The sequence below is a fragment of the Amphiura filiformis genome, chromosome 17, assembly GCF_039555335.1.
Source record: "Amphiura filiformis chromosome 17, Afil_fr2py, whole genome shotgun sequence".
Classification (NCBI taxonomy): Eukaryota; Metazoa; Echinodermata; class Ophiuroidea; order Amphilepidida; family Amphiuridae; genus Amphiura; species Amphiura filiformis.
This window is the reverse complement of record NC_092644.1, coordinates 39,456,625-39,482,482: the sequence shown is the minus strand read 5'-3', so window position 1 is coordinate 39,482,482 and position 25,858 is coordinate 39,456,625. Positions and strand designations below refer to the sequence as shown.

The following is a 25,858-nucleotide window of genomic DNA, read 5'->3' as shown; positions in this document are numbered from 1 at the left end:
CAGTGCGAATTTCATTGGGCGCATTTTTAAATTGATAGTGTTCGCTCAAAGCGCTGGCACTACATAGATGCAAAGACACTGCAGAGATGCGAGCGCAAAACGGCTGCCTCAATGCATTGTCATCACTGCCACATCAGGGCGAAAAATGGTATATAAGTAGCTAATAATATGTAAGTAGTCACAAAATATGGTTTACTTTTTAATAGATTAGTTCTTATTCAATTAAATACCCGGTATATTTCAGATTATAAAAATACTGTTACTGTTTCATATATTTCCAATCTACAATAATTATTTTCCTTAATATACTACATGCAGTACACATGCATGATAATATATAAACATGATAAGGGATGAAATCAAAACTCGACCGCCGGTTCCGCCCGGTTGCTATTGTTCTAAACAATGGCAGCCGGACGGAACCGGCAGTTGTCCGCCGGTCGAGTTTTGATTTCATTCCTAAATGCATTCACTCTACAAGTTTGATATTATAATTATTCTTCTGTTTCTATAAGCAGAGTCAAATTCAAACAACTCCTGTATCTTCTAAATCATTACCCTGTTACCCAGATGAGTACCTGATCCATCCAATACAATGGGGAAAATTGACAGATGTCTTATACTAATCATTTTACTTGTCTGAAAATAAAACAATCAAATGTCAAAAAACATGTAGACTGAGCTGGTTACATGCCAGCTTGTATCACAATTTTATCTTGTTAGACATTAGATTGCTTGGATCAGGTCCACATGAAACGCAAAGCATCAGTAGGTATTACAAACTTAATACATGTATATATGTCAAGATTTTTAGCAAAAATTAAAACGCTGTCAATAGATTATTCATAATAGTTCCCCCTAATACTTTTTAAAATAAGTCGAAAAATATTTTACAAAATGTAAAAAGATATGTATAGCCCTATATTTGTTTTACTCCTGTGGAACAATTTATAGCGTCACACATTGTTGCGTTTAGTCACAATGGTTAATTGTGTAAGAAAAGAGGCCATTTTAAAAGTTGCACCTGAGTCTATAGCAGATTAGCAGTCAAGTTTTTTTTAACAAACACACCAATAGGCCTGGTCTACTGTTTTGTTTGAGATCTGACTCCTATGGCTCGACTCAGATGCCACTTTTAACACTGTTTAAAACAGTCTCTCTTTTTTACATAATGAACCATTGTGACTGGGGAACGCAATGACGCTATAATTTGGTCCATATGTGTAAAACAAATAAGACTACTTTAATACTTATATCTTTTTACATGTTTGCATTTCGTTAAATAAAAAAAAAAAAAAAAGTATTTCATCATCCAGAATGCACAATTTCATTGTCAATACAACTGCAGTCACTTGATGAGAAATTGTGCCAGTGAACTTTGCAAAATAAATCTCAGTGTAAACTCAGTTTTTACAGGCATGCTGTACATTGTAAAAATGCATGAATAACACATTTAACACTAAAAAGCGTTTATTTCCATACTTAACCTGTAAAGCATATTAGGCGTTGTTTACAATAACTCTGATATGTGTTTACAAGGGCATTTTTCATAACAATTACAGGGATGTAAGTAAGCCTGAAGAAAAAAACCTGAACATTTGGAAAAAAGCACGTAAATTTGGGCTAAAAAGCCCCAAAAGGGGATGAAAATAAAAGAAATTACGTAAATCTGGACTACAAAAAAACCTGAATTCTGTAAAAATCCTGAAAACTTACATCCCTGCAATTATTAACACACAAAGAAATACATATTGCTGATATAAACATGCGATGTTGAAAGACGGGTGACCGCTAGTAGTTTGGTGTTGTTCTCATGTGTATGGGCTTTTATGCACTCTTTATCTCCTGCCCATTAGTTTACTCTCTGTTTGTTGTCAAGCAGCTCTTGAGTAGCAGTAGGTCATTTGATTACCTTATCTTATCAGTTACCAGTTTGATTCCAATCCATATATCATAAATTCTGTTAATGTCTTCTGGGCTAATGTTCATGATAGCACTTAAAAAAATAAAATTTAAAAAAATGACGATGGGTTCATAGTGCCCAATCTCTACATACTCTTTTCAAGCCAGTTAATCTATCATAGTCTATTCAATAGATGTAGTCTGGCCCTCTTTGACAACAAACCATACTTCATTTCTCCTGTTGAACATCTTCCATGGGCTATCATACCCTGCTGTGTAGAAGTATTCTTCATGGACATTATACTTGCCATCAATTAGTTGTGCTAATGTCTGGGCTTCTTCTAAGTATTTGTCATCTTTTGCAAACCCAGGGAATGTTCTGTGGAAGCAAAAACATGGTAAAAAAGAGTAACATATCTCGATTTTTGTATTCAACATTGACTTGCATGTCTTATCTCAACCCCAGATCTCAACTACCCAAAAATGTTTTTAAAGCTTTTAAACAGGCTATTTATAAATGTGTTGAAAAGATCCAGGTTATATTAAGGCCATGAAAACATTTTTAAACGTTTTGTATGGAAAATTCCAAGACTTCAGAATAGCTTTAAAATTTTGTAAAAATGGTATTTTAAAATATTTTTTGGCAAACAGTTTTTCAAAATATTTTGTCAACACTTAAATAAGGTTGTTAGAATGTTTTGCCACAAGCTTCCAATGTTTTTTCAAATGCTATTAAAATGTTATGTACCTTTATATTCCCTTTATATAACTCAACATTTAAAATTTACTGTACAACGTTTTTTTTGTTTGCAGGGCACTTAGCAACTAATTTGACTACAAATATGGTGTGTCAGCAAAATATACCTTTATTTGTCAAGTAAAATATATTTGCATCCAAACTGGTTTTGCAGTTCTTTCAACTATTTTTACTTTGCCAACACTGTTAAGTAGAGTAGTAAAGAGAATTTTCCAGCAAGATTCTTGGAATTTGGTTCAAGTTCTTACTCTTATGCAAGACTAAGCTTTGATAAAAGAACAGATTCTGGTTAAGGTACAAACATCAAGTTTCAACTTATCAACAATCTTTTAACCAGAAGGGGTATCAAATTTGCTAAGAATATTGAAAAAAAATCCACTATGGGTTATCAAAATTGTGATGGAAGTCATTACAGGTGTGCATGGTTCGAAAAAGTGGGGAATTTGAGAAGCTCCTTCTCTGGAAATGTTGGCAATTCTGGTATTTGGAGGGAAATTGTGTCTTTTTTGTATTATTATAAAAACATGCTGTAAATTGTGGGAAATTTAGCTTGCTTCCCAAGCCCTGCAGGTGTGAAAATATCTTGCCATAAAAGTCATAAAAAGGGTAGGAAATTGTTTTGTTTTTTAAGTTATCTAAATAGCAGACATTTTCATCACCTTGTTTAGGATCATTTTATAGGCACCCCTGGCACAAGAAGCATGGTCGAATAACTCCCCCTTCCCCCACATGTTTAGTTTAAAGAACACCCTTACCTTGCTATGACCTTTTGTGCTGGTAATCTACTAATAGATACATTAGCATCATTAGGAGTGGGTGGGTCATCTTGGAATTCTGGTGGAACATAAAATGACATATCAATGGAACCTTCACATGCAGGACCTCCTCCTGCTATCACCTTACGAAGCACTGGAACTGTCATTTCTATTTTCTGTTCTGTAGATACAAGAAGATATGAAATTACACTGTAAGTGATGGTTAGACCGTTGTGCCATGCAGAGACATGCTTGGGTTCTGATGAGACCAGGCTAAACCAATTGCTCAGGCCAGGCTGAAGGGTCACATATCCAAAATAATCAAAATGCAATCTGTGTTAATTTTCCATTGTTTGTAGCAAAATTAGCAGAATTCATCCATAATTTTAGCTTTATTTTATAGAAATCATTTCAAACTCATTAAATTTGGTATATTGTTAGAATTAAGAATCCCAAAGCATATCCCCGCCCAAGAAACCAAATATCATAATCACTACCCCAACTTGCAAATATTTAAGTGAAGCCTCGCTTAATGCAATAAAAAAGTATTTTTGTGCAGTGGCAGAACCAGGAACTGTTTTTGAAAGAGAGGGCTATAATTCTGAAATTTGACATATTTTTGCCCAAAATAGTGGGATTTTTTGTTCAGTTTGGGAGGAAATTGCTCCTGCTTATGTTAAAAATGCAAACAAGTGCTTTGATATTATTCACACTGGCAGCAGTGTACATTTTTTTCGGGGGTAATTGGGGAAAAAATCAAGTTCTGGGGTAAAATGTGTACTTCTCATAGCTTAAACTTTTTGACATTTTGATACCCTATACATGCACAATGCAATGCTATGCTGAAAAATGAATACCATTTGCACTTGCATATACTTTGTTCATTCCCATATTTCTAGAAACAAATTGTTTGAAGGGCATAGCTAGCTGCACCTCTTCCCCCTCCTTAATTAATAATTTGATGGTTGTGCAACTTTCTAATTTATCCAAAATGATAACTGGCAAAGAAATACTAAGAGAATAATTAACATTGAACTATATAATATATTCTAATTAAATATAAATTGAGAGTAGGCTTAAGCTTGCTTTAAAAAAAACCTGTTGGTATGGTAAACACAGGAGTACATGTCGCTGTCGCACACAGGAAAAGATCCATTACTCACAGATAGATCACTTTACTGCTATCAAGTACTTAACCGATGAGTGTATCAGAAATTGAAATATTCTACAAACCATTTAGGTAACTGAACCATATTTTTAGTGTGTGAGAGCACAAAAAAATTGACTTAATGTCCCCAAACTGACTAATGGTGGACTCTTTGTGGCCACAAATCTAGGATGGTCAAACTACGGGGAGAGGAGGAGTTTTTAAGACCTAAACAATGTCAAAATTGGGCTGACTTTGCCCCAAATTATGAGGAGTAGGGGAGCCTAAAACCCGGGGAGGGGGTGGGGCACATCATAAAAAAAATTTTTGGTGGGTATGTTCCCCCAGAATTATGAGGTGGTGGGTCTTTGGAAGCGTACTGGCACATGTAAAAGGGGGTCTTTTGGAAACAGTCAAAATCGCCTGAAAAAACAGCAATGTGAGGAATGAGCATTATTTAGGGGTCTTTTAGAGCTGAAATGATCAAAATCAAGGGTCTGTGACATGATCTGGTCCATGGGGGCCAAAGGCGGCAAATTTGAAACAGAGATAAAGGTCAAAATATGAAGTAAAAAAACAATAAAATACATACGAAAATAGACATTTAAAAACTTCATAACTTTAGAACCAAGTATGCTAGACCTTTGGTGTTTTCAGTAAATGATAGCCTATTGTATGTAGAATGTAATAATTACAGAAACTCAATTTTCAAAAATGCCTCCTTTGGCCCCCATGGACCAGATTGTGTCAGAGGGGCGCGACAAAAAAGGGTGAAAAAACGGGAATGGAAAAATAAAAGGGAAGAAAAAAAGAAGGCCGGATAAAAAGAAGAAATGGGAGGAAAAATAAAAAGGGGGTGAAATAGAAAACAGGGTGGAAAAGGAAAATGGGGACATGAGAAGAAAAACTGATGAGTTTTCAAGGGGGTAACCCCATTAACACTTTTTTGGTATGCTTTGGTGGGGCGGCAGGGAGAGGTTTTGCCTAGGGCGGCAAAATCCCTAGGAACGGCCTTGTTCAAAATGTACAAAAGTGTACCACAAGGTAAAATAAAATTAATTTGAAGACTGGTTGTACCTAAAAAGAGGATGTTAGAATCGTGAAATATTCATCTATTAAATTGTTTCTTTTTAAAACTGCCATTTAGAGGAAGGGTACAGATGAACCTCCTGCATGAAGAGGTCAAGTATGAAATCACAGGACTTACCTTTATTATTTTTACCCTGTATGTAGTTAAAGAGTTGCCAAAAGTGATCACTGCCTCCATCTTTCATTTTCATGGTTTTAACTGGTGATGTTGTTACCCATGTTGATGGATCATAGTCTCTTTCTTCATATCCCTGTGATATAATAGTGATATAAAATTAGAGGATAATGACTGAACATGATTTTGTTGTAGCATAAATGACAAAACTTAAGGGGGTACTACACCCCTGCCCCATTTTTTGCCTATTTTTGCATTTTTCTCAAAAATTATAGTGCATTGGGGACAAGTAAGATATGTATATCATAGGGGCAAGGACTACAACTACTGCACTGGAAATTTTATTTCAGCACAGACAATAGTTGTGGAGTTACAGTCTAAAATGAGGGAAAACCAATATTTGATCAATATATCAATAACTACTTGCTTTAAGGTGCTGAATTTTCAGTACAGTAGATGTAGTCATTGCCCCTATAATATGCATATCTTACTTGTCACCAATGTGCTATAATTTTTGAGAAAAATGCAAAAATAGGCAAACAATTGGCCAGGGGTGTAGTACCCCCTAAAGCTAAATTAAAAACAATTATATAAGGGCAAGTGCACTTTTGTCATTTGCCCATCCAGTGGCATAGATTTCTTTTTGACATTGGGGTGGGGGGATGGGGTTGGAAAAAATTTCTTGAAGTATAGTGAATCAAGCACCTTTTAGCGACAGAATAAGTTAATGGTACAAATGCGAAGCGTGCAAAATTTTTTTGCCATATTGAAGCTAAATTGATGAAATATGGTGTAAAAGTGGAATCAATTTGCTCGAAGCATGGAAAAATTTGCACTTTTGGGTATAAAACGGCCAAACATGAGGTTAATTTGGTCAGAAACCCACATACAGGCGTCAATATTGGGGAGGGGGATGATTGTATGGACCATCCCCCCATGGCAAAATATTGAGGGGTTTTATCCCCCCATCCCCCCGGGATCTACGCCTATGTAGTATGTACCCATCAACAAAATCATACCTGTCATTGATTAACCTCATTCATAAACACCACAAAACCATCTTGTAAATTTGTATTAAGATATTGAATACTTACCAAAAAAAATATATAAAAATTCTTTCCTGTTCATATTCATAAAAATTTCAAACATTCTTGTGTAATCGTCACATAAAACTTAAACACATAAGAGAGCTTTGGTCCGATTTTCCATGTTATATATCTCAGATTGAGGCATACCACAAAATGTGAACTTTCTTCAGATACCAAAATCTCAATTTTGAAGAAGAAAAATGGGGGATGAGGCTGTTGATCAGGTGAAGAACCTTTACTACAGTTATTTTCTTTGTTTGGCACAAAAAAGCCTTGTGATTATATCAACATGATCAAAGGTTATGCTATTGTTTTCATTGAGCTAGGTGGGTTAAAAAATCAACTAGACTGATATAAAGGGGGTTGGCTTTTATTAAAGTGGTTCCTTGTTATGCAAATGAGACATTTTACGCTCCTTAGCTTTCACACTGAGATTCAGAGGCTTGCTTTTTGTTATTTCCCTATTTATTTTAACATGCTCAAGGACATTTCTTTACAGATGAATGATCATGAAATTATGGTGATAATATCCGGGGGATCACTCAAATATGACAGTGTACGCATGCGTGACCAATTTTTTCAAACACCCCTAAACGAGTTTTACCCTACCAGCAAATTTAGCCCCTAAATAAGGCAATTTAATATAGAATTTACCCCCTAATGAGTGTTTGGCTAGTAAAAATGCAATAAATGTACCCTTTTTGGATTCGTAATTTACCAAAAATTTGAAAAGGTACCCTAAACAAGTTAGACCCTAAATGCGTCACGCGTGTAACTTGCCTTGCCTAAAAAAACACCCATTTTTACTTGTTTTTTTGGTCACGCATGCATACAGACCATTTATGTGAGTGCCCTCCCCCCCCGGATAATATCAGATTACTTGAATCAAAAAATGTAATGCATGATGTGATATAATTTACCTCTGCCTCTTTGATCACTGTATATGCTGGCATCTTGAGGTCAACACCAAACAAAGTCTGCTTCACAGCTTTAATCATGGCGATTCTCTACTTCTGAAAGTTGAAACGAAAATTGTGCAGGGTTTTATATGATATCAAATGGATTCTAAGAGTTGATAAGAAAATTGTGCAGGGTTTTATATGATATCAAATGGATTCTAAGAGTTGATAAGAAAATTGCGCAGGGTTTTATATGATATCAAGTGAATTCTAAGAGAACTCTACCTTCATGAAGAGATTCAGCTGCAAGTACAACATGTTATATTATGAAATCACACATGTTCCGTGACATACGCAGTGGATAAATAATCTTTTGGAACAGCACCCTGTGATTATTATTGGACCCCAAATGTTTCCAACAAGACTCTTTGGAATAAAAACTAATTCATTGTTGTATTTTGTACCAAAAAAGAGCATAATGTAAAGTGCTGCCATAGAGAGTCTATAGAGAGATATATGCATGCAGTAAGCAAGATTTCAGTCTTTATCATGTTAAATAACATACAAAACTGAAGTCTTGCAGCGGCATATAAGGATGCACTGTTTGGCACGAAGTCCCAAAGTTTAAGAAGTCTAAAGTTCAAGAAATATAGGCCTACCTTATCCATGCCCAACCCCTTGAGACAGTTGCTCAGCTACATCCTTCGCCCCTTCGGGCCAAAAAAAAAAAAAAAAAAAAAAAAAAAAAAAGCCCACATATTGTGATGCTTCTAATTTGTACCGTAGATGTTAATAAAGCACTAAGCAGGGGCGGATCCAGGAATTTTTGATAGAGGGGGCGCCTTTTGGTCGATGACGAAAAAATGGTGTTAAGGGGGTTACCCCCTCGAAAACTCAACGGTTTTGGCCCATTGTTTGCTGTTCATGGCCGAATTTGTTCATTTTTTAATTTCTTTCATATTTTGCGCCCCCCCCCCCCTAAATCCGCCCCTGTAAAGTGCACTGTAACTTAGTATCCAATAACCATGATAACGTCATATATTAATGAAACATGAAAATACAGTTAGGGGCCTACAGTTCAGTTGAGTTAGCTACTACTATGAATAACCATCGAGCTAGTAGCTCGATGGAATAACACTACACTAGTATCATAAATATGTAGCAGTCGGTCATCGTATCCCAGCCTATCCGTCCTCAGTCAGAGTCACAGTTTGAGTTGTAAAGTTGTATTATTGTCACTGACTGTGTAGGCCCATTATACACAAATGTCATGACTGATGTCGCAACAGTCAAAATTCTTACCTCAAATTTGCAGACAAGGTATTTGCTGCAGCTTGTTGACCCTGTCAATGTGGTGATGTAAGACCCGCCTTGTTTAGATACGGGCTGTGTTTATCAAACCTTATGCAATTATGGCAAGCCAACTAGTGCATAATTTTCGACTGGGTATTTTGAGTTTCAGAGTATGAATATCAAAGAAAAGAAAAAAAAGGAAATAAGTTTAAATTTTGCGAATACAGTGGCCTTAAATGGAAACTGGTTAATACTGTTTGAAAGAAATTACGCGATCGCACTCCACGAGAAAAATTTGCTTTTTTTTTTTTATTATCACTGAATGAATTTTGGCCATAATTCTTACTAATTTCCTGTCAGGGGCGTCGCCAGACCTTTTTCATTAGGGGGGTGTAAAAGTCAATGTCCTATTTCAGCCCAAAATGAAGGTAAAATTTATGTAAAGGCCAGTGCGCGAGAAGCGCGCAAAATTTTGCAACTCGACCATATTTCGGTCCAAAACATGGTGTTTCGGGGAACATAAGGCAATTTTAGGGGCCTGGGACCGGATTCGGTCTAATGGTAAATCCAGCCCCAAGTTTGAAATAGCTCAATGGAAATCGGCCAATTTTCTGTAGATACTGACAATTTTCGGTTTGGCCGGCATGCAAGAGGTTAGGCCTATCCATGTTCTATAAGCTGCATAGGCCTATCCTCTTAACGACTGCTATACCTTGTTTAGGACTTTCAAAAGAAGTACCTGCATGTGCAACCATGACTGTTTCAAAATAGAGTCAAAAAATTAAAACTTACTTTTAATTTAAAATAAATCATAACGTGATAAAACTCCCTTTAAAAGGGAAAGCCAGCCTCAATGTAGAAGAGGTCTTGTAATTAGTTTTGGTCAATGTGAAAGGCATATTTAGGATCACGGCTTACTACATCCATGTTACATGACAGTCCACCAAACCATCAACGGTGAGAAGATGTACACTGAAACTGCAGAAAACATTAACTCCTAATCTCCTGTCAACTCTTTAATTCATTATTGTTCATTATTATTAATTCATTATTGTTCTCTAAATTGTTCTGTTCTGGTTTTATTTGTCTTTTCAGCTTTTTACCCACGATATTTCAATTTCCAATTTTTTAATACCATAACTCAATTTCTTCGCTTAGGAATGTCCGATTTTATTGGGGAAAACGGCGTTGTGGAGCAAAATAGCTCTTTATGTGAAAGGCTCCAAATTTATAAGCTGTCCAAAAGATGTCTGTTTTTGACATGATACGCCACATTTCTTAAAGACCCATTCAGTGATCCCAGCGCAAGAGTAAAAAAAATAAAATTGTTTATAAATTGCTTAAAAGAGAAGGATAGGCCTAAGTCGTTCAAATTGTCATTTGGTATTTTTGAAATGCCAAATTTGGCAAAAAATGAAGAAAACAGCAGTACTGAGGAAGTTCAAGCCCCGCCATTCAAATACGCGTAGCTAATTTTAGATACTGTCAGTATCTAAAAATACAGATTCGTGTAAAATGTCTTATTTTGTCTTAAATAGGCCTACACGGCTTTTGGCTGAACCATTCGCAGACTTAGCACATCTATGTAATAACAAAGGTACGGTACCAAAATTTTGATGATTTTTACGATCGTCCGGATGAGCAAATCACTGAATGGGCCTTTAATATTAATAATAGATAAGCTGCCTTTAAAAATATTATTGACAATGTTGAGAGTAGGAATTACCTTAAAAATGTCTCAAACACATGCCAGTTATATTCCGGTCTGAAACGATCAGACAATCTTTTAAACATTAATAACATCATAAACCCAAATCGTGAAAAAATCACCCGGGTAGATTTTTGGCTATTTCTCCATTTACCATCCTGCCCAAAAGTGTCTGCTTTCGATATACCACGTCACAAATACTACACTGCACTGACTGCAGGTTTTAGTTAAAAGGGCATTTCGTGATCCACAGCATCATCCCTAACTTTTCTCAAAAAAAGTTGAGATTTTTATATCACTGGAAACCTCTGGCTACATAATGTTTATGTACAAAATATTTCTTGCAGATTAATTCGTTTAGCAAAGTAATCGTGAAATTTGAATTTCGTTCTGGTATACCAGAACTAAATTGCAACACATTGTCTACACATAACCATATTTATCTATAAGTGCATGTCAAATGGGCACATTGTTCAATACTATAGCCTACATGCATAAATTATGCCCATATTATAGCTAGGCCCTAAAAACTTTATTTTGCATCGGATTTTTCCCGTTGAAAAGGCAAAACTGATGTTTATGATAGCAACTATTTCATCAATAGCATTTTGAGTCATTTTTATCCATAAAACGACACAGGATAGGATAGATAATTACTTTGACATCAATATGGTCCATATGATGAAGATTTTGATTCTTAGATCTGTTATCAACATGATATCACGCTGTTCAGTCAAAGACACTGAAATGACATACTTTTCTTCTGCTGACCATATGATGCTGTATATTAACTATTATTGTTACATTTTAGGCCTATACTTAAAACTTTTAAAGTCATATTAATTCAAACATAACTTTGGTAATACCACTGTTGGCAGGGCACCCTTTTTAAAGGGTGCCACTTGGAAATTTGGAAAATCCTTAAAAGGGTGGGGGTTTAAACTTTGTTGGTAAAAAGGGTGGATTAATATAAAGGGTGGGAGTAAAATAAAAAGGGTGGGAGTGCCAGCTTACAATATATTTTCATTGAATGATAAAATCATCCTAGAATAAGTGCCAAACCACAAGAATAAGTGCCAAACCACTGCCAGCAAACCATATCGCAAGATAAAATTCCATTTGATGCATGTTTACATCCACTAGGCTATTGTGTGATGATAGGTGCAGAATTCGGCGTACTTGATTTACTTCGAACCAAACTGCCTGTGACTTCATCAATGTATACAAATAGGGGAAAAAGTAAAAAGTGGTGGGGTCAGGAATTTTCAGTATAAGGCCGTGTAAAATTAATATTTTGGTTCTCGTCCCCTCCCTCCTCAATTTCTGGGATTTGTCAGATTTTTTTATTTTTTAGATTTTTCAATTTTTTAGACTTTGGAATGATTTATGAAATCTTCATACATATAAATAAGTTTATTAGAGAACAAGCATCACTTCCAAGTCTTTTTGTGGTACTCTAGGGGTTTATCCTCAGAATCTCACATTTGAAAAAAAAAAGGGCCTCATCGTTTCCTCGAGCACTGTTGGAGAAGACCGAAAACTACTGACAATGCTAATTTTACATTGGAAAAAAACAAAAACAAAAAAAAAACACCTCCCTCCCTCATCAATTCATGAAAATCCTCTGGACGAGAACCAAAACATAAATTTTATACGGCCTAAAGGGTGCCTCAGCAAAAAGCATAGGGGTCAGGAATTTTCAATATAAAGGGTGCCTCAATAAAAAGGGTGGGGGTAAAATAAAAAGGGTGGGGGTCAAACCCCACTGCCAAGTATGAATACTCACTCGTTTTCATTCGTTGAAACGGCAAAACATACTTACTTTTCCTAACAAATCGAATTAAAATATTTAAAAAAAATTTAACCACAAAAAAAAAAAAAAAAAAATCATTCCAATACCACTAAAATATAATCTCTTGAGTAAACTGACCCCAAACCTGAAACAGGTACCAGCCCCGAATGGGCTGGCGAAAAGACGTATATGCCTCAAAATTTTGCTCATTTCAACACCGAATTCGATCGCTTCCAGTGCCTATAAATTAAATGACTGAGTGGGCCTTGTACAACCAGCTAACCAGGAAAGTTGAGTTCTTGGTATAACAATACTGAGCCAGGTTGACCTAAAAGTCCCGCTAAAAGTATATGCTGCATAGGCCTACTGTACGGGCAGTGTACGAACTTTCAATCGATAACAAACAAGCAGGGCTTCTCTATTCAATCAACAAGAATTGTATTGTCCTTTTCTTTCTGAGATTTTGATGTAGGCCCTAATACTGATAACGATTTTTGTTCAGGGACCATCACAGATTTGATAAAGAAGAAATACTCAGCTACAAAATGCATGATTGGCAAAATATGTCCCTTTCATTCTACGAACAACTTGATATAATGATTCTTTTGTTATAGATATCACTCCTAAAATCAATTTGACTAAAAGAAACCTGGTATGTGTGTGAGTAAAAGCCATAGTAAACTGTATAAAAAGTCAGGACAAAGGTGTTTATTACCGGATTCGCACCATCCACTTGCATTGTCTACATTCAATTGAATTTAGTGACTGATCTCTAAATGCTGGGGCCGGGTGTATTGTTAAATGTTTACGATCCCAGGGATTTACATTTCCTGAAAAATTTACACATAGGCCTAGTTAAAGAATCCCTCCAAGTTGGTTGCGATAATCAAAACTCACGTGCAATCCTATCCATGTTGGTACCGGTCAATATTTACGAATTTATAAGAAAAAAACAATGACGACAAATTTTGGGTCTTCTTCCCTCGCGCCACTTGTTGGTCTGTACCCATACTGTTTGGGTTCTGGTATGAACGTTTACACATTAATTTTTGTGGGACATGAGAGCACATCAGACATGTCGAATTACATTCTGAATACGAAGAATGTCCTTCTGATATCAAATAATTTGATTTTTTGAAATTCGCAATACTATACAAATTTTATGGCAAATTATTCAAAAGTAATATTTTTGACATGGCCGGTCAATCAGTTCCCAAGACCCCCCCCCCCCCCCCCATTTTTGACCGGCCGATCGGTTCGTCCCTAGACCCCCCTTTTTGGCTGGCCGATCAGTTTCTTAGACCTCAAGTTCGAAACTGGCGGTGTCCACCCCTACCAAAATAAAAATGAGTGCCCCCCCCCCGGGCCGATAATCATTTGAAAATTGTGATATTTCGTATTGAAGATCTAGATTTCTCCTCCCCACCCCAAAAAACCTAGAACATTGACAGGTGGTGTGCGCCACGAATTCTCTTAAATGCCATACGGCTGAGAGGTTTTGCCGTCTCTCTCCGCCCATCATGCCATTCGCCGCCTGAAAATTGAGGACTGTTTGGGAAAAAAATGTGTATCTTCAATACGAAATGTCAAAATTTTAAAATGATCGTCAGCTTTTCCTCCCAGCTACACACACTTTAAGTACATATCTTTAGATTTATAAATTTTACTTTTAAATATGAAAAATAAAAAATATATATCAATTTTGAATATTTTGCAATAAAATTTGTATTACATCGCCAATTTCAAAAAAATCTAAATTTAATACCATTAGGATATTCCTCGTATTCAGAATACAATTCGATATATCTGATGTGCTCTCATGTCCCACAAAAATAAGGTTCGCTAGTCCAAAAAAGGTTCGCTAATTCGAATTCAAATATAGAATAATTTGCATAATCTAGGATGTTTTGTTACCTGGATAACACAGTAAAATTTCAAATCCCATCGACTTTTTTTACCTATTTTTCTATTACCTTGTTAAGTTTGATTCTCAGGTGGAGGGATATGGGAGTTTGGGGCAGGCATAATCTACGATGTTTTGTTACCTAGATAACACAGTAAAATTTCAAATCCCATCGACTTTTTTTACCTATTTTTCTATTACCTTGTTAAGTTTGATTCTCAGGTGGAGGGATATGGGAGTTTGGGGCAGGCATAATCTACGATGTTTTGTTACCTAGATAACACAGTAAAATTTCAAATCCCATCGACTTTTTTTTACCTATTTTTCTATTACCTTGTTAAGTTTGATTCTCAGGTGGAGGGATATGGGAGTTTGGGGCAGGCATAATCTACGATGTTTTGTTACCTAGATAACACAGTAAAATTTCAAATCCCATCGACTTTTTTACCTATTTTTCTATTACCTTGTTAAGTTTGATTCTCAGGTGGAGGGATATGGGAGTTTGGGGCAGGCATAATCTACGATGTTTTGTTACCTAGATAACACAGTAAAATTTCAAATCCCATCGACTTTTTTTACCTATTTTTCTATTACCTTGTTAAGTTTGATTCTCAGGTGGAGGGATATGGGAGTTTGGGGCAGGCATTTTTTCTTTTGCCGCCGAAGCCGGTAGATTTTTTTTTTACAGAGTTGGGCGAGACAATTTTTAATTTTCATTTCACTACTAGTGGGCAAATGTTGTTTAAAAAAAATCTCACAAGCCACACCATGGAAATCTAAATGTTGTGCACCTAATGCAAACTAATGAACTATTCTTTATTTTTTGTGCTATTTGTACTATGTTCCGTCAAAATCGGACCACTTTCACGGGGTTTTTACCCCTGTATAGAACCAAACATTTGACCTTTGACCTTTAAGGTAATTAATTCGAGAACGTAACATTGAAGATAGGTCAAACTATACTCCGAATCCTGATTTTTGAACCCTGTGGCACCCAAAATTTTACATTTAACCCTTTTGCCAGTAACTCGAGGACTTACTATAAATGTACGACGTATATGCTTACAGTAGGCCTATTTCTCCTTCTACATGAATACTTGATGCCTTATTGTGACAACTGAGCCAAGTAGTACATCGGAGATAGGTTAAACTATTCTTTTTCGAAATCCGTATGATGCGTACCCCGGTACATCGTTATGATTTGTAACCAAATTTAATCAACTTTAAAATTTGACCCCGGATAATCAGCCATTTTAGTTTTACGCAAATTACTACCAATTGCAGAAAAATACAGCACTCATTTTTTTTTTATATTGGAAAATATTATCAAGTTCTGCCAACTGAAACATAGCTCAATCCTAATCATTCATTTAACACTAACTGGCAGGGCCGGATTTACCTTTTGGGGGGCACTGGGCCAGGCCAAAATTGGGAGGCCGCCAAACGCACTGTGAGGAAGGCATGTACACTCAAGTGCCCAAGTTTTAGATTTTACTAGGACAGTTGATTAGCGCAACAAAATTAAATTTTAACCCAAATTGAACTGAATTTTGCTCTGATCAGGCCAGTGTGCGCGAAGCGCGAAATTTTTGTAATTTTTGTACCCTATTTTGTTCCAAATGAACATGGCGTTTTCAGCTAAAATGGAAGATGCACACTGCACAAGGCAATTTTGGGGACCCTGTGCCCGGGCCCATCTGGCCCTATGGTATATCCGGCCCTGCTAACTGGAGATAAAACAAAACGTTTACTATTTTACCAATTTCTTGAAAAAAGAGCCAAAACATGCATTTTTGGCATGTTTTCTGACAATCAAGTTACACAAATCTTGCACCAAGCCTAAGCATTCAAATTTTTGAGTTGATGCCGAAATTTTGGTCTAATTTTCACTTTTTTGTATTACTTTATTATGTCTTTTCCAAAAATTAGAATGCATAAATTGAAATTAGACTTCGTACAAGTCTTTAGAATTTAATCTCAAAAAATGAGTGCTGTATTTTTCCGGAATGATGAGTAGGCCCTTTACCCTGATTTTGTGGGACTTTTAGTATGGCGTTCTGGTGAACTCGTATAGATGTTATACATGGGGCAGCTGCCCCCTTGGCTATGTCACTGACTGAACTTTGGACCTCTTCCTCCCCCTCACGCATTTCCCTTTGCAACAATTGCCAGACTTTTTCAACTTGTCCCGGGAATTTCTGAGCTATCGAGCGATGACAATTATATATACATATGAAATCAAACCATTTGCCCGAGATTTATCTCGGCAATTACATTTGCAATTTACCGTGACCTCTGATTTGTTCGACTATGCTCTGCATACGTTTTGACAGTAAAATGAATCTATCGATGCACACAATAATTACATGGATCGAATCCATGGGTTCCTACGATACAGTCACCTGAGGGCCGATCTGAGGGCTGATGACACACATTCGATGGGTGTACACAATAATAGGCCCAACAATAATAGAATTCTCACCGGCTACAGACTACTCTGTCTGAAATTATGAGACATTAATCACTGATATGACTTACATTGCAAAGAGGTCCGGCGAACCCAGATGATAATGCAAATAGACTGCGGAACAAACTCGGTACTCAATAATTAGACAGTCATGATTATCTGTGGCCATACGACTTTGAAGAATGGTTCCATCCCGTGGTTCACTCAGTTCCAATAATTTAAACTCCCTGCTCCTCAAACTTTCGAAATTTGTAGTTACTACAACTGGTATTCACTGGACGGCATAACTTTAGGCCTAATAACATGCATGCCAGTTTTCATGAATGATTCGCAGTAACAGTTGATACATTTTAATATATTTTAAAGGAGGATTTCGTGATCCTAGCATCCTCTTTTTATGACATTTTTCAGTAGATATCCACGAAAAAAGCTTATTTCCAAAATTTCAGTTGATTCCGATTTTGCGTTTGCGAGTTATGCATGATTATGTGTATTACACTGCTCCATAGACAATGTGTTGTAATTTCGTTCTGGTGCACCAGAACGAAATTCAAATTTGGCGATATTTTTGCTAAACGAATTAATCTGCAAGAAATATTTGGTACATAAACATTATGTAGCCAGAGGTATCCAGTGGTGTAAAAATCTCAACTTTTTTTTTGGAAAAGTGGGGGATGAGGCTGTGGATCACGAAATGCCCCTTTAATGCAAGATATAAATTCAAATACCATAGACAATCATGTAATGTTTACTTCAACGTGTCGCGTCCGTTACAGGCATGATACTGCTCAATGGGCTGTGAATAACTGATAGTACTCAATAGGTTATTTTTGATCCAATGAGATCGATTGTACTTTGTGTTTATCGCTCGTCGCTATCTACTAGAGTAGGGTAAAGTGGGCCATTAGGGACCCCCATTTTTAGTTTTCATCATACCCGACTTTTATTTAATACTTGTTTCTGTTTTTAATGGTTTCACTTGATAGACCTGTTATTCCGCTATGTACTGCAGGGAAAAAATCTGCCAAAAATGCATTCATTTTCAAACACCATGCATTTATTTACAGTGATGTCAAGTGGTCCTTATTGCTCCGATGGTGGGGCATTAGGTACCACATGTTTGTTGACCATTTTGAGATCTTTAATCGTTCTTTAGAGTTTCTTTTCAAAAGTCTTATATCAGTATGGTGTTTATTTTATGTGCGGAACAACTGACACATGCAGTCCTGATCTTTCCAGTCCTCTTCCAAGCCCACAACTTCTCCATATAAAAAATGCCAGAAAAGTTTACAAAACGTGCACTGGAGCTGGAGTCAACCACAACCAACATGACCAATGTCCTCCAGTCCACAATCAGGACATATTTTGGCAGGGTCATCTTCATTGTCCACTTTTTGTTTCTTTGTCTTCTTTTACTGGCTTGGTTTTAGGGTTCTTTGTTTTTTTTTTTGTTGTTGTTGTTGTTGTTGATTGGTTTTGACTTCTTGATCAGATGCTGCTTCTTCTGGAGTGTAGCAGCATATTGTACATACGGGGCATTGAGGACCACTTCTAACTTCATTATGGCTATGATTTGACCCAAAAATGTCATAGTTGGCTAATACTTACTACAAACCCATTATGGCATAAAATAAGCACAGTCTTTAAAAGTTGTTGTCGGACAACCGATTCATACATGGGAAATTACTGATATTTCACTGAAATCGTAGTATTAGGGACCACCAGAAATCGCAAAAATCATAAAATTGCAAAATTTCTTTAAAAGTACATATAGGTTATATTTTCTGTTAATTACCTATTTAACACTATTAATAAGCAAAATTAATGTAATTCATACAATTGTGGTCTTAGTGCGATCTTCAATCAAGCACACCATAATCTGTAATTTACTAAGAGGCCTAGCGAAAGTGGTGACATCAGTCGGAAGTCCACTTTCAACATGACATTTTATCTCTTCAAATCATTGAATGAGACAAATAAATCTTGATATATGCTTGCTAGTGTGTCCACTTTCAGATGAAACTATCAAAAGTTGTTGATCTATACCGCATGTGAAAAAAAAGGATGTTAAATGATGTATTTTATCTAGTCCGATATACTATAAAGTTCAGCATGTACTTTGAAGATGTCTGCCAAGATGATGTTTGGGTCACACTGTGATGAGCAACTAACATGAGTGTTACATAAGTACTGATCATTTTTAGTGAGTAGCTATATACAACTCTTGCAAGGTATATTTAAAATAATGGTCAGGATTCCTTAATATGCATAATAATTACTTGTTTTTTTGGGTGGTACGTATTGCCCCATGGTACTGAATGCCCCTCTTTGCCCTATATAACACGTAAAGGGAGTGACGTGGGCGTGACCAATCAGAACCCAGAAGGCAGTGTTTTCCATTTGATTTGGGGGTAAAACAGACAACTAGAAGTGCGACCTCTGTCGTCGAACTCGTTTGACATGATTAGAGGGCCAAAACAATTTCAATCAACGGTATCGCATTTTAAGGGTCGTTTCGTGATGTGTCGCCGATTTCGAGACAGAAAATGGATTTTTCGTATTGACACCATGGATTATATTTTCGTAATTTTTACACCATTTATAAGAACTCGTGAATGTTTCTAAATTGTGATTGAAGTTAAGCCTTTACCCATCTGATGGGTAGAGGACGCCTGGTTTGGGGTTCCAGGAAGTAAAACGTCCCCCATTTATCACAAATCATAAGTTGATCTAAATCAACGTCATAAAAGATTTGTGATTTTTAGTTTTTGCTTCCAAAACATTTTTGTAGGGGGCGCTAATTAATGCTCAAAAAGTCGTTTCACTGGTCTCCTCCACAGCCGAGATGATTCCGCTCATTCAACACAAACCGGCGACGGAGGAGACTACGGTAACGTAAATGCCTGCTGCTGATTTATAGTCCTAAACCGCCTGGGAGACTACTAACTGATGGTACGACAAGTCCCAAATAACAATTTAAAAGCTGGCTGAATGATTTATGAAAATAAATGACTCAAGTTGAATTTTGCTTGGATTGGAACTTTAGCAGATCAGACAGTAAAATGAATGTCATCTTATAGAGATCATTCATGAAATTGGGATCATAACTAGTTCTAGTAAATCTTACTCTCACTCGTGTTCTCACTCTTCCTGCAGAATTTACCCGTTTAAAATTCAATCTGCGTAAGAATTTGTGAACTGAGTTCACAATGTTGAATGTAAACCAGTTGTAGCATATAGTTTTCTCTACTGTCTATGGTTGGTCACTACAAATTTCGAACGGTTGAAGTTGAAGACTTGTTCTCGAGTTGTAGGAAGTGCCACACCAATAACAAATATAACAACCGGTATTACTTTGTAAGCTTTTGTAAATCGAGTTTCGAAAAAATATTTATGTATAAAACTAATATAATCCAAAAGGCAGATTGTTTTTGATATTACATATCAGTTACTGCATGCCAGTTCCATGCCCGCACGGAGTGCTGGCAATCATCAGACTGCAGTGCTGAGACTGATCAAAACCACAAGCAAGTCCACCACACATAACAAGGAGAACAACTATTGATTGCAAACAATAATAAACTTATTGATTACAGTACTTGAAGATAAAGCATAAAACACAGTTCAATCAGTTCAATCACTGGTCTTGCCGTCTGATGGTTACTCAGGTGATGCTAAAATGAGTTTATAATTTGTTTCTACAGTTTATGATGATTTCAGAGCGTTTTTGAGAGATGAGTATTTAGAAATCATGATGAAGCATTTAGGCATAGATTACATCTTTCTATTGCTGCCCGCTGAATTATGGACCATTTTATATTAAAGTATGTAATGCCTTTATCTTTAAGGTGCCATATGTGAGTTGGATTTCATTTTAAAGGAATGGGTGTGGTTTCCCAAAACTAAGTACGCCTACTGAATTATATATAAAATTTAAAACCGGGCAAAAAACAATCAATCAAATAAAAAGAAAGAATGAAAGAAAGAATTATATTGACCGGTTTTCGGAACTAAAACATTTATTTCGTCATTAAAAGTAAATAAACCACCCCTTAGATATTCTAATTTCACACTATTCATTTTGTAAATAGAATCCCTGCTCATTTATCGGTGATCCCCTTACTATTCGTTTTGATGATTATACTGTTCATCTTGATTCGGTTTATTACACAGCCGTGACGTTAGTCACGGCTGTGTCTTTTTTCTTACAGGTTCTTCTTTCTTTCTTTCTTCTTTCTTTCTTCTTTCTTCTTTCTGTCAACCATTACATTTGCTCTAGCACTCACATGCTTACATCGATTTTGACCTAACTTGGTCACAATGATCATTGACCATGCCCCTACATGTCACATGAAACTTGTGGGGTCAAAGGTCACGCAGGGGTAATAGGGGTCAAAAACGTGATTTCGACTCAAAATGCATCTTCTCCTACAAATTACGTAGAACAGTGACGCCACTTGCACACATGCATTGTAATTACCCAGTGTCTATAAGGTGTACACAGATTTGGGGTCAAAGGTCATTAAGGGGTCACTTCCGGTATAAAACGGAATACCTTCAAAAAATTTTATTATCTAAGGAAAACATAGGACAATAACGGTATGTTCACATATGAGTTACAGTTATCCAATGTATATGTGGTATTTTTTTTTATTTGGGGTCAAAGGTCATTAAGGGTCACTTCCGGTATAAAACGAAATACCTTTAAAATGCATCTTCTCCCACAAATTACGTAGGACAGTGACACCACTTGCACACATGCATTGTTATTACCCAGTGTCAATGTGGTGTACACAGATTTGGGGTCAAAGGTCATTCAGGGGTCACTTCCGGTATAAATCGAAATATTTTCAAAAATTTTATTAGCTAAGAAAAACATAGGAGAGTGATGGTATGTTCACACATGAATTGTGTTTTCCCAATGTATATATGGTATTTTTTATTTGGGGTCATAGGTCATTAAGGGTCATTTCCGGTTTGACACAAAAAACTTTCAAAATGCCCCTTCTGCCACAAATAACATGGCAAAGTGATGCCACGTACACACATACATTGACATTAGCCAATGTCTATGGGTTTTCATATATTTTGTGGTCAAAGGTCATTAAGGGGTAACAACACGGCTGTGTTCGTGGTCTTAGACCACAGCTAATTCTTTCTTCTTCTTCTTTCTTCTGTCAACCATTACATTTGCTCTAGCACTCACATGCTTACATCGATTTTGACCTAACTTGGTCACAATGATCATTGACCGTGCCCCTACATGTCACATGAAACTTGTGGGGTCAAAGGTCATGCAGGGGTCACAGGGGTCAAAAACGTGATTTCAACTAAAAATGCATCTCTCCCACAACTTACGTTGGACAGTGACCCCGCTTGCACACATGCATTGTTATTACCCAGTGTCTATGTGGTGTACACAGATTTGGGGTCAAAGGTCATTACGGGGTCATTTCCGGTATAAAACGAAAAACCTTCAAAATTTTTTATTAGCTAAGAAAAAAATAGCACAGTAACGGTATGTTCACATATGATCTGCAGTCACCCATGTATATGTGGTATTTTTTTATTTGGGGTCAAAGCTCATTAAGGGGTCACTTCCGGTATAAAAAGAAATACCTTTAAAATGCATCTTCTTCCACAGATTATGTATGACAGTGACGCCTCTTGCACACATGCATTGTTATTACCCAATGTCTATGGGGTGTACACAGATTTGGGGTCAAAGGTCATTAAGGGGTCACTTCCGGTATAAAACGAAAAACCTTCAAAAAATTTTATTAGCTAAGTAAAACATGGGACAGTAACGGTATGTTGACACATGATCTGCAGTCACTCAATGTATATGTGGTATTTTTTTATTTGGGGTCAAATCTCATTAAAGGGTCACTTCCGGTATAAAACGAAATACCTTTAAAATGCATCTTCTTCCATAGATTATGTAGGACAGTGACGCCACTTGCACACATGCATTGTTATTACCCAGTGTCTATGGGGTGTACACGGATTTGGGGTCAAAGGTCATTAAGGGGTCACTTCCGGTATAAAACGAAAAACCTTCAAAATTTTTTATTTGCTAAGAAAAACATAGGACAGTAACGGTATGTTCACATGATTTGTGGTTACCCAATTCATATGTGGTATTTTTTTTATTTGGGGTCAAATGTCATTAAGGGGTCACTTCCGGTCTGAGACGAAAAACCTTCAAAATGCGTCTTCTGCCACAAGTAACATGGCAAAGTGATGCCACGTGCACACATGCGTTGACATTAGCCAATGTCTATGGGCGTTTTCATATATTTTGGGGTCAAAGGTCAATAAGCGGTCACAACACGGCTGTGTTCGTGGTCTTAGACCACAGCTAAGTCTAGTTATCACTTTGAACCGACAATCTTATCAAAATGAATAGTTTCCGTTTTAGTTTAACAAGTGAATATTCATGATATTGACAAGATCTCCAATTTGACAATTATCCATTTCAATTTGACAATATTCTGTTAAGTCCCCTCTGACAAGACAAACTACTCAAATTCGGTAAGTTGGGTTATTTTTGACGATAATCAATTCATTCAATAATAATTATTGATGACAAGATCGCCGTTTTAAATGACAAGGCAACTTTATCAAATTTGATTAGTTTCTTATCATTTTGATGAGAATACTCAAGTCATCGCCTACGTCCAAGCCCGTAATCAGAGGGGGGGTGGGGGGTGGGGTGGGGGTGGTGGGGGGGGGTGGGTGCTGGCATGCGCGTATTTTTTTTGGGTCAACCTTTTCGGACTGTTGAGGAAGGGGCGGCAAAATTTAATTTTCTTCAGCCCCCCGGGGTAGGAGCGGCGCGGCCACGGTACGCCACTAGCTGGGGGAGGCCGCCCAATCCTCAAATGCCCCAAAAGTCCCCTTTTTGACGAAACAATAGGGGTTATTTATTTTGGTCAAAAAAGGTCCAAAATTTGGAGAAAAAAAAGTCCACTTTTTCAAAATCCGCCCTAGTCCAAATTATTTTTTGAAAAAAATTCCACCGTCCAAAATCAGCCTCCCACCCAAAAAAAAAAATCCTAGTTGCGGGCGATTTCGTCTAATCATTCCGTCTAATTAATCATTCTGTCTTGTAATCATTTGGTCCGATAATCATTTGGTTTAATAGCCAATAAGTCAAAAATCCATTTAGTCTAACAAAATTTATTTATTTATTTATTTATTTATTTATTTATTTATTTATTTATTTATTTATTTATTTATTTATTTATTTATTTATTTATTTGTTTGTTTGTTTTGTTTGTTTGTTTGTTTGTTTGTTTGTTTGTTTGTTTGTTTGTTTGTTTGTTTGTTTATTTATTTATTTATTTATTACTCTTTATCACTAGTACGAAATTACAAAATATTATATTGCACATAAGATACATCTAAAATGTCCAGTGAATGGCTGGAGCGAACAGGTGCTTTGCACCTTTTAAGACCGCCCGACCAAATCCAAAACGAAGGGGAGGGGAAAATAAATTTTGGTGGTATTTTTTATATTCAATTTGTTGCCGAAAAGGTCTAAAATCGCGCAAAGAAAAGACGCGTTAAAACGCGTGTTTCAATGGGACGCTTCATTGGTGATGTGCACCTTAACATGTAGGCCTACATGATTAATGGTCCGAAATTTGGCAAATTTAGGAGGATAGGCCCTATGTTCTATATCTTCGTTTTGTTTATTTCAACCAACACGGGCATTATTTTGATGAACTTAAGGGGGTACTACACCCCTGGCCAATTTTGTGCCTATTTTTGCATTTTTCTTAAAAATTATAGCGCATTGGTGACAAGTAAGATCTGTTTATTATAGGGGCAAGGCCCGGGGCAAGGACTAGTTCATTATGGGGTCATCCAGGGTCACCCAAGGGTCATCTGAGGTCAAATTACTAAAAACTGTCGAATGGGCATGAAATTTGGTTGGTACTTTCAACATTTAGAGTTAAATTTTTGGAAGGTCATTGTTAGGGTCATTTCGGGCTCCCTAGGGCAGGGGTCATCTGAGGTCAAAATAGTGAAACGGAGAGCCAAAATGCGATTTCAGATTTTTGGCCTGTTTTTAAGCTTACCTCCCGTGTAGCTCCGTGTGTTGTCAATGGCCAAATTTAGCTCTTGTCAAATTCACATTTAGAGAAAAGTCACGATGCTCACGTGTTCGTGGTAGTTTTTGATTGTTATTATGAATATAAAAATGATTGCATGGCTCTGCACAAGGTATATTTTTGTAAATATTTGGATTTGTTTACCTGCCGATCGTCTGTTGTTGTCGAGTGTTGAAAATACGGCAGAGAAAATTTGTCATGTCGTACGTGCGAAATTGGCCTCAAATTTCACGATTTCCGCTATTTTAGCTTATATTGTACAGTGATCTTATAATATTGTGTAAATAATTTTGTCAGGAGCAAAATAAGGTATTACATACCGTCCATGAGTAAATATTCAGGACAAAATTCAGGCTTTTCATGTGTTGTTTCAAAGAATTTAGGATTGTCATTTTGAAATTCCCCGGCCAGCAATCGTCTGGGAACGTAAGCAAGTTTTTCCTAAAATTGTAAATTTCCTTAAAACGACTTTTGTTGATCAAACTTTGGATTATTTATGATGTAATTGTTTAAGGATGTAGAATTTTAAGATAATTTTGAGTATTTTCACGTTTTATGGTCAAAAAGGGGGTCATCAGTTTGATTCCTGATTTAAAAACGCTAGCAGTTCTAGTTATTAAATTTCGTCATGTTCAAAATCTTTTCGAAAGTGAGCGCCTGACGCGGAGTGACTGTGCGATATCCATAGTAACGGAGCTTACGCTTTGAACGCAGCCGCCAAAAGGTTCCATGAACGCGTTCAGGAGAGTATAAAAGGCCGTGCACAACGCAAATTAATCAGATTGCTTGGTGGACAATAGTCCACCCAAACCTTCACTCAGTT

The 25,858-nt window shown here is 36.6% G+C and overlaps 2 protein-coding genes across 3 annotated transcripts in view; one reads left to right on the top strand and one right to left on the bottom strand.

Moving 5' to 3' along the window:
* Window positions 1-25,858, top strand: part of LOC140137767 (2'-5'-oligoadenylate synthase-like protein 2) — a 64,593-nt gene that overhangs the window by 22,204 nt on the left and 16,531 nt on the right. The gene's annotated exons all lie outside the window — the stretch shown is intronic.
* LOC140138429 (heme-binding protein 2-like) lies at window positions 1,782-17,585 on the bottom strand. 2 transcript variants are annotated; one of them, XM_072160323.1, is made up of 5 exons: window positions 16,987-17,585; window positions 7,774-7,866; window positions 5,769-5,901; window positions 3,415-3,595; window positions 1,782-2,281 (listed from the first exon to the last, which is right to left on the bottom strand). In XM_072160323.1, the coding sequence occupies exons 2-5, from the start codon at window positions 7,849-7,851 to the stop codon at window positions 2,086-2,088; spliced, it is 588 nt and encodes a 195-aa protein (XP_072016424.1). In that variant the 5' UTR covers window positions 7,852-7,866; window positions 16,987-17,585; the 3' UTR covers window positions 1,782-2,085. The 2 variants fall into 2 exon arrangements, with proteins under 2 accessions (XP_072016424.1, XP_072016423.1); XM_072160322.1 differs by lacking the exon at window positions 16,987-17,585 and adding an exon at window positions 9,055-9,160.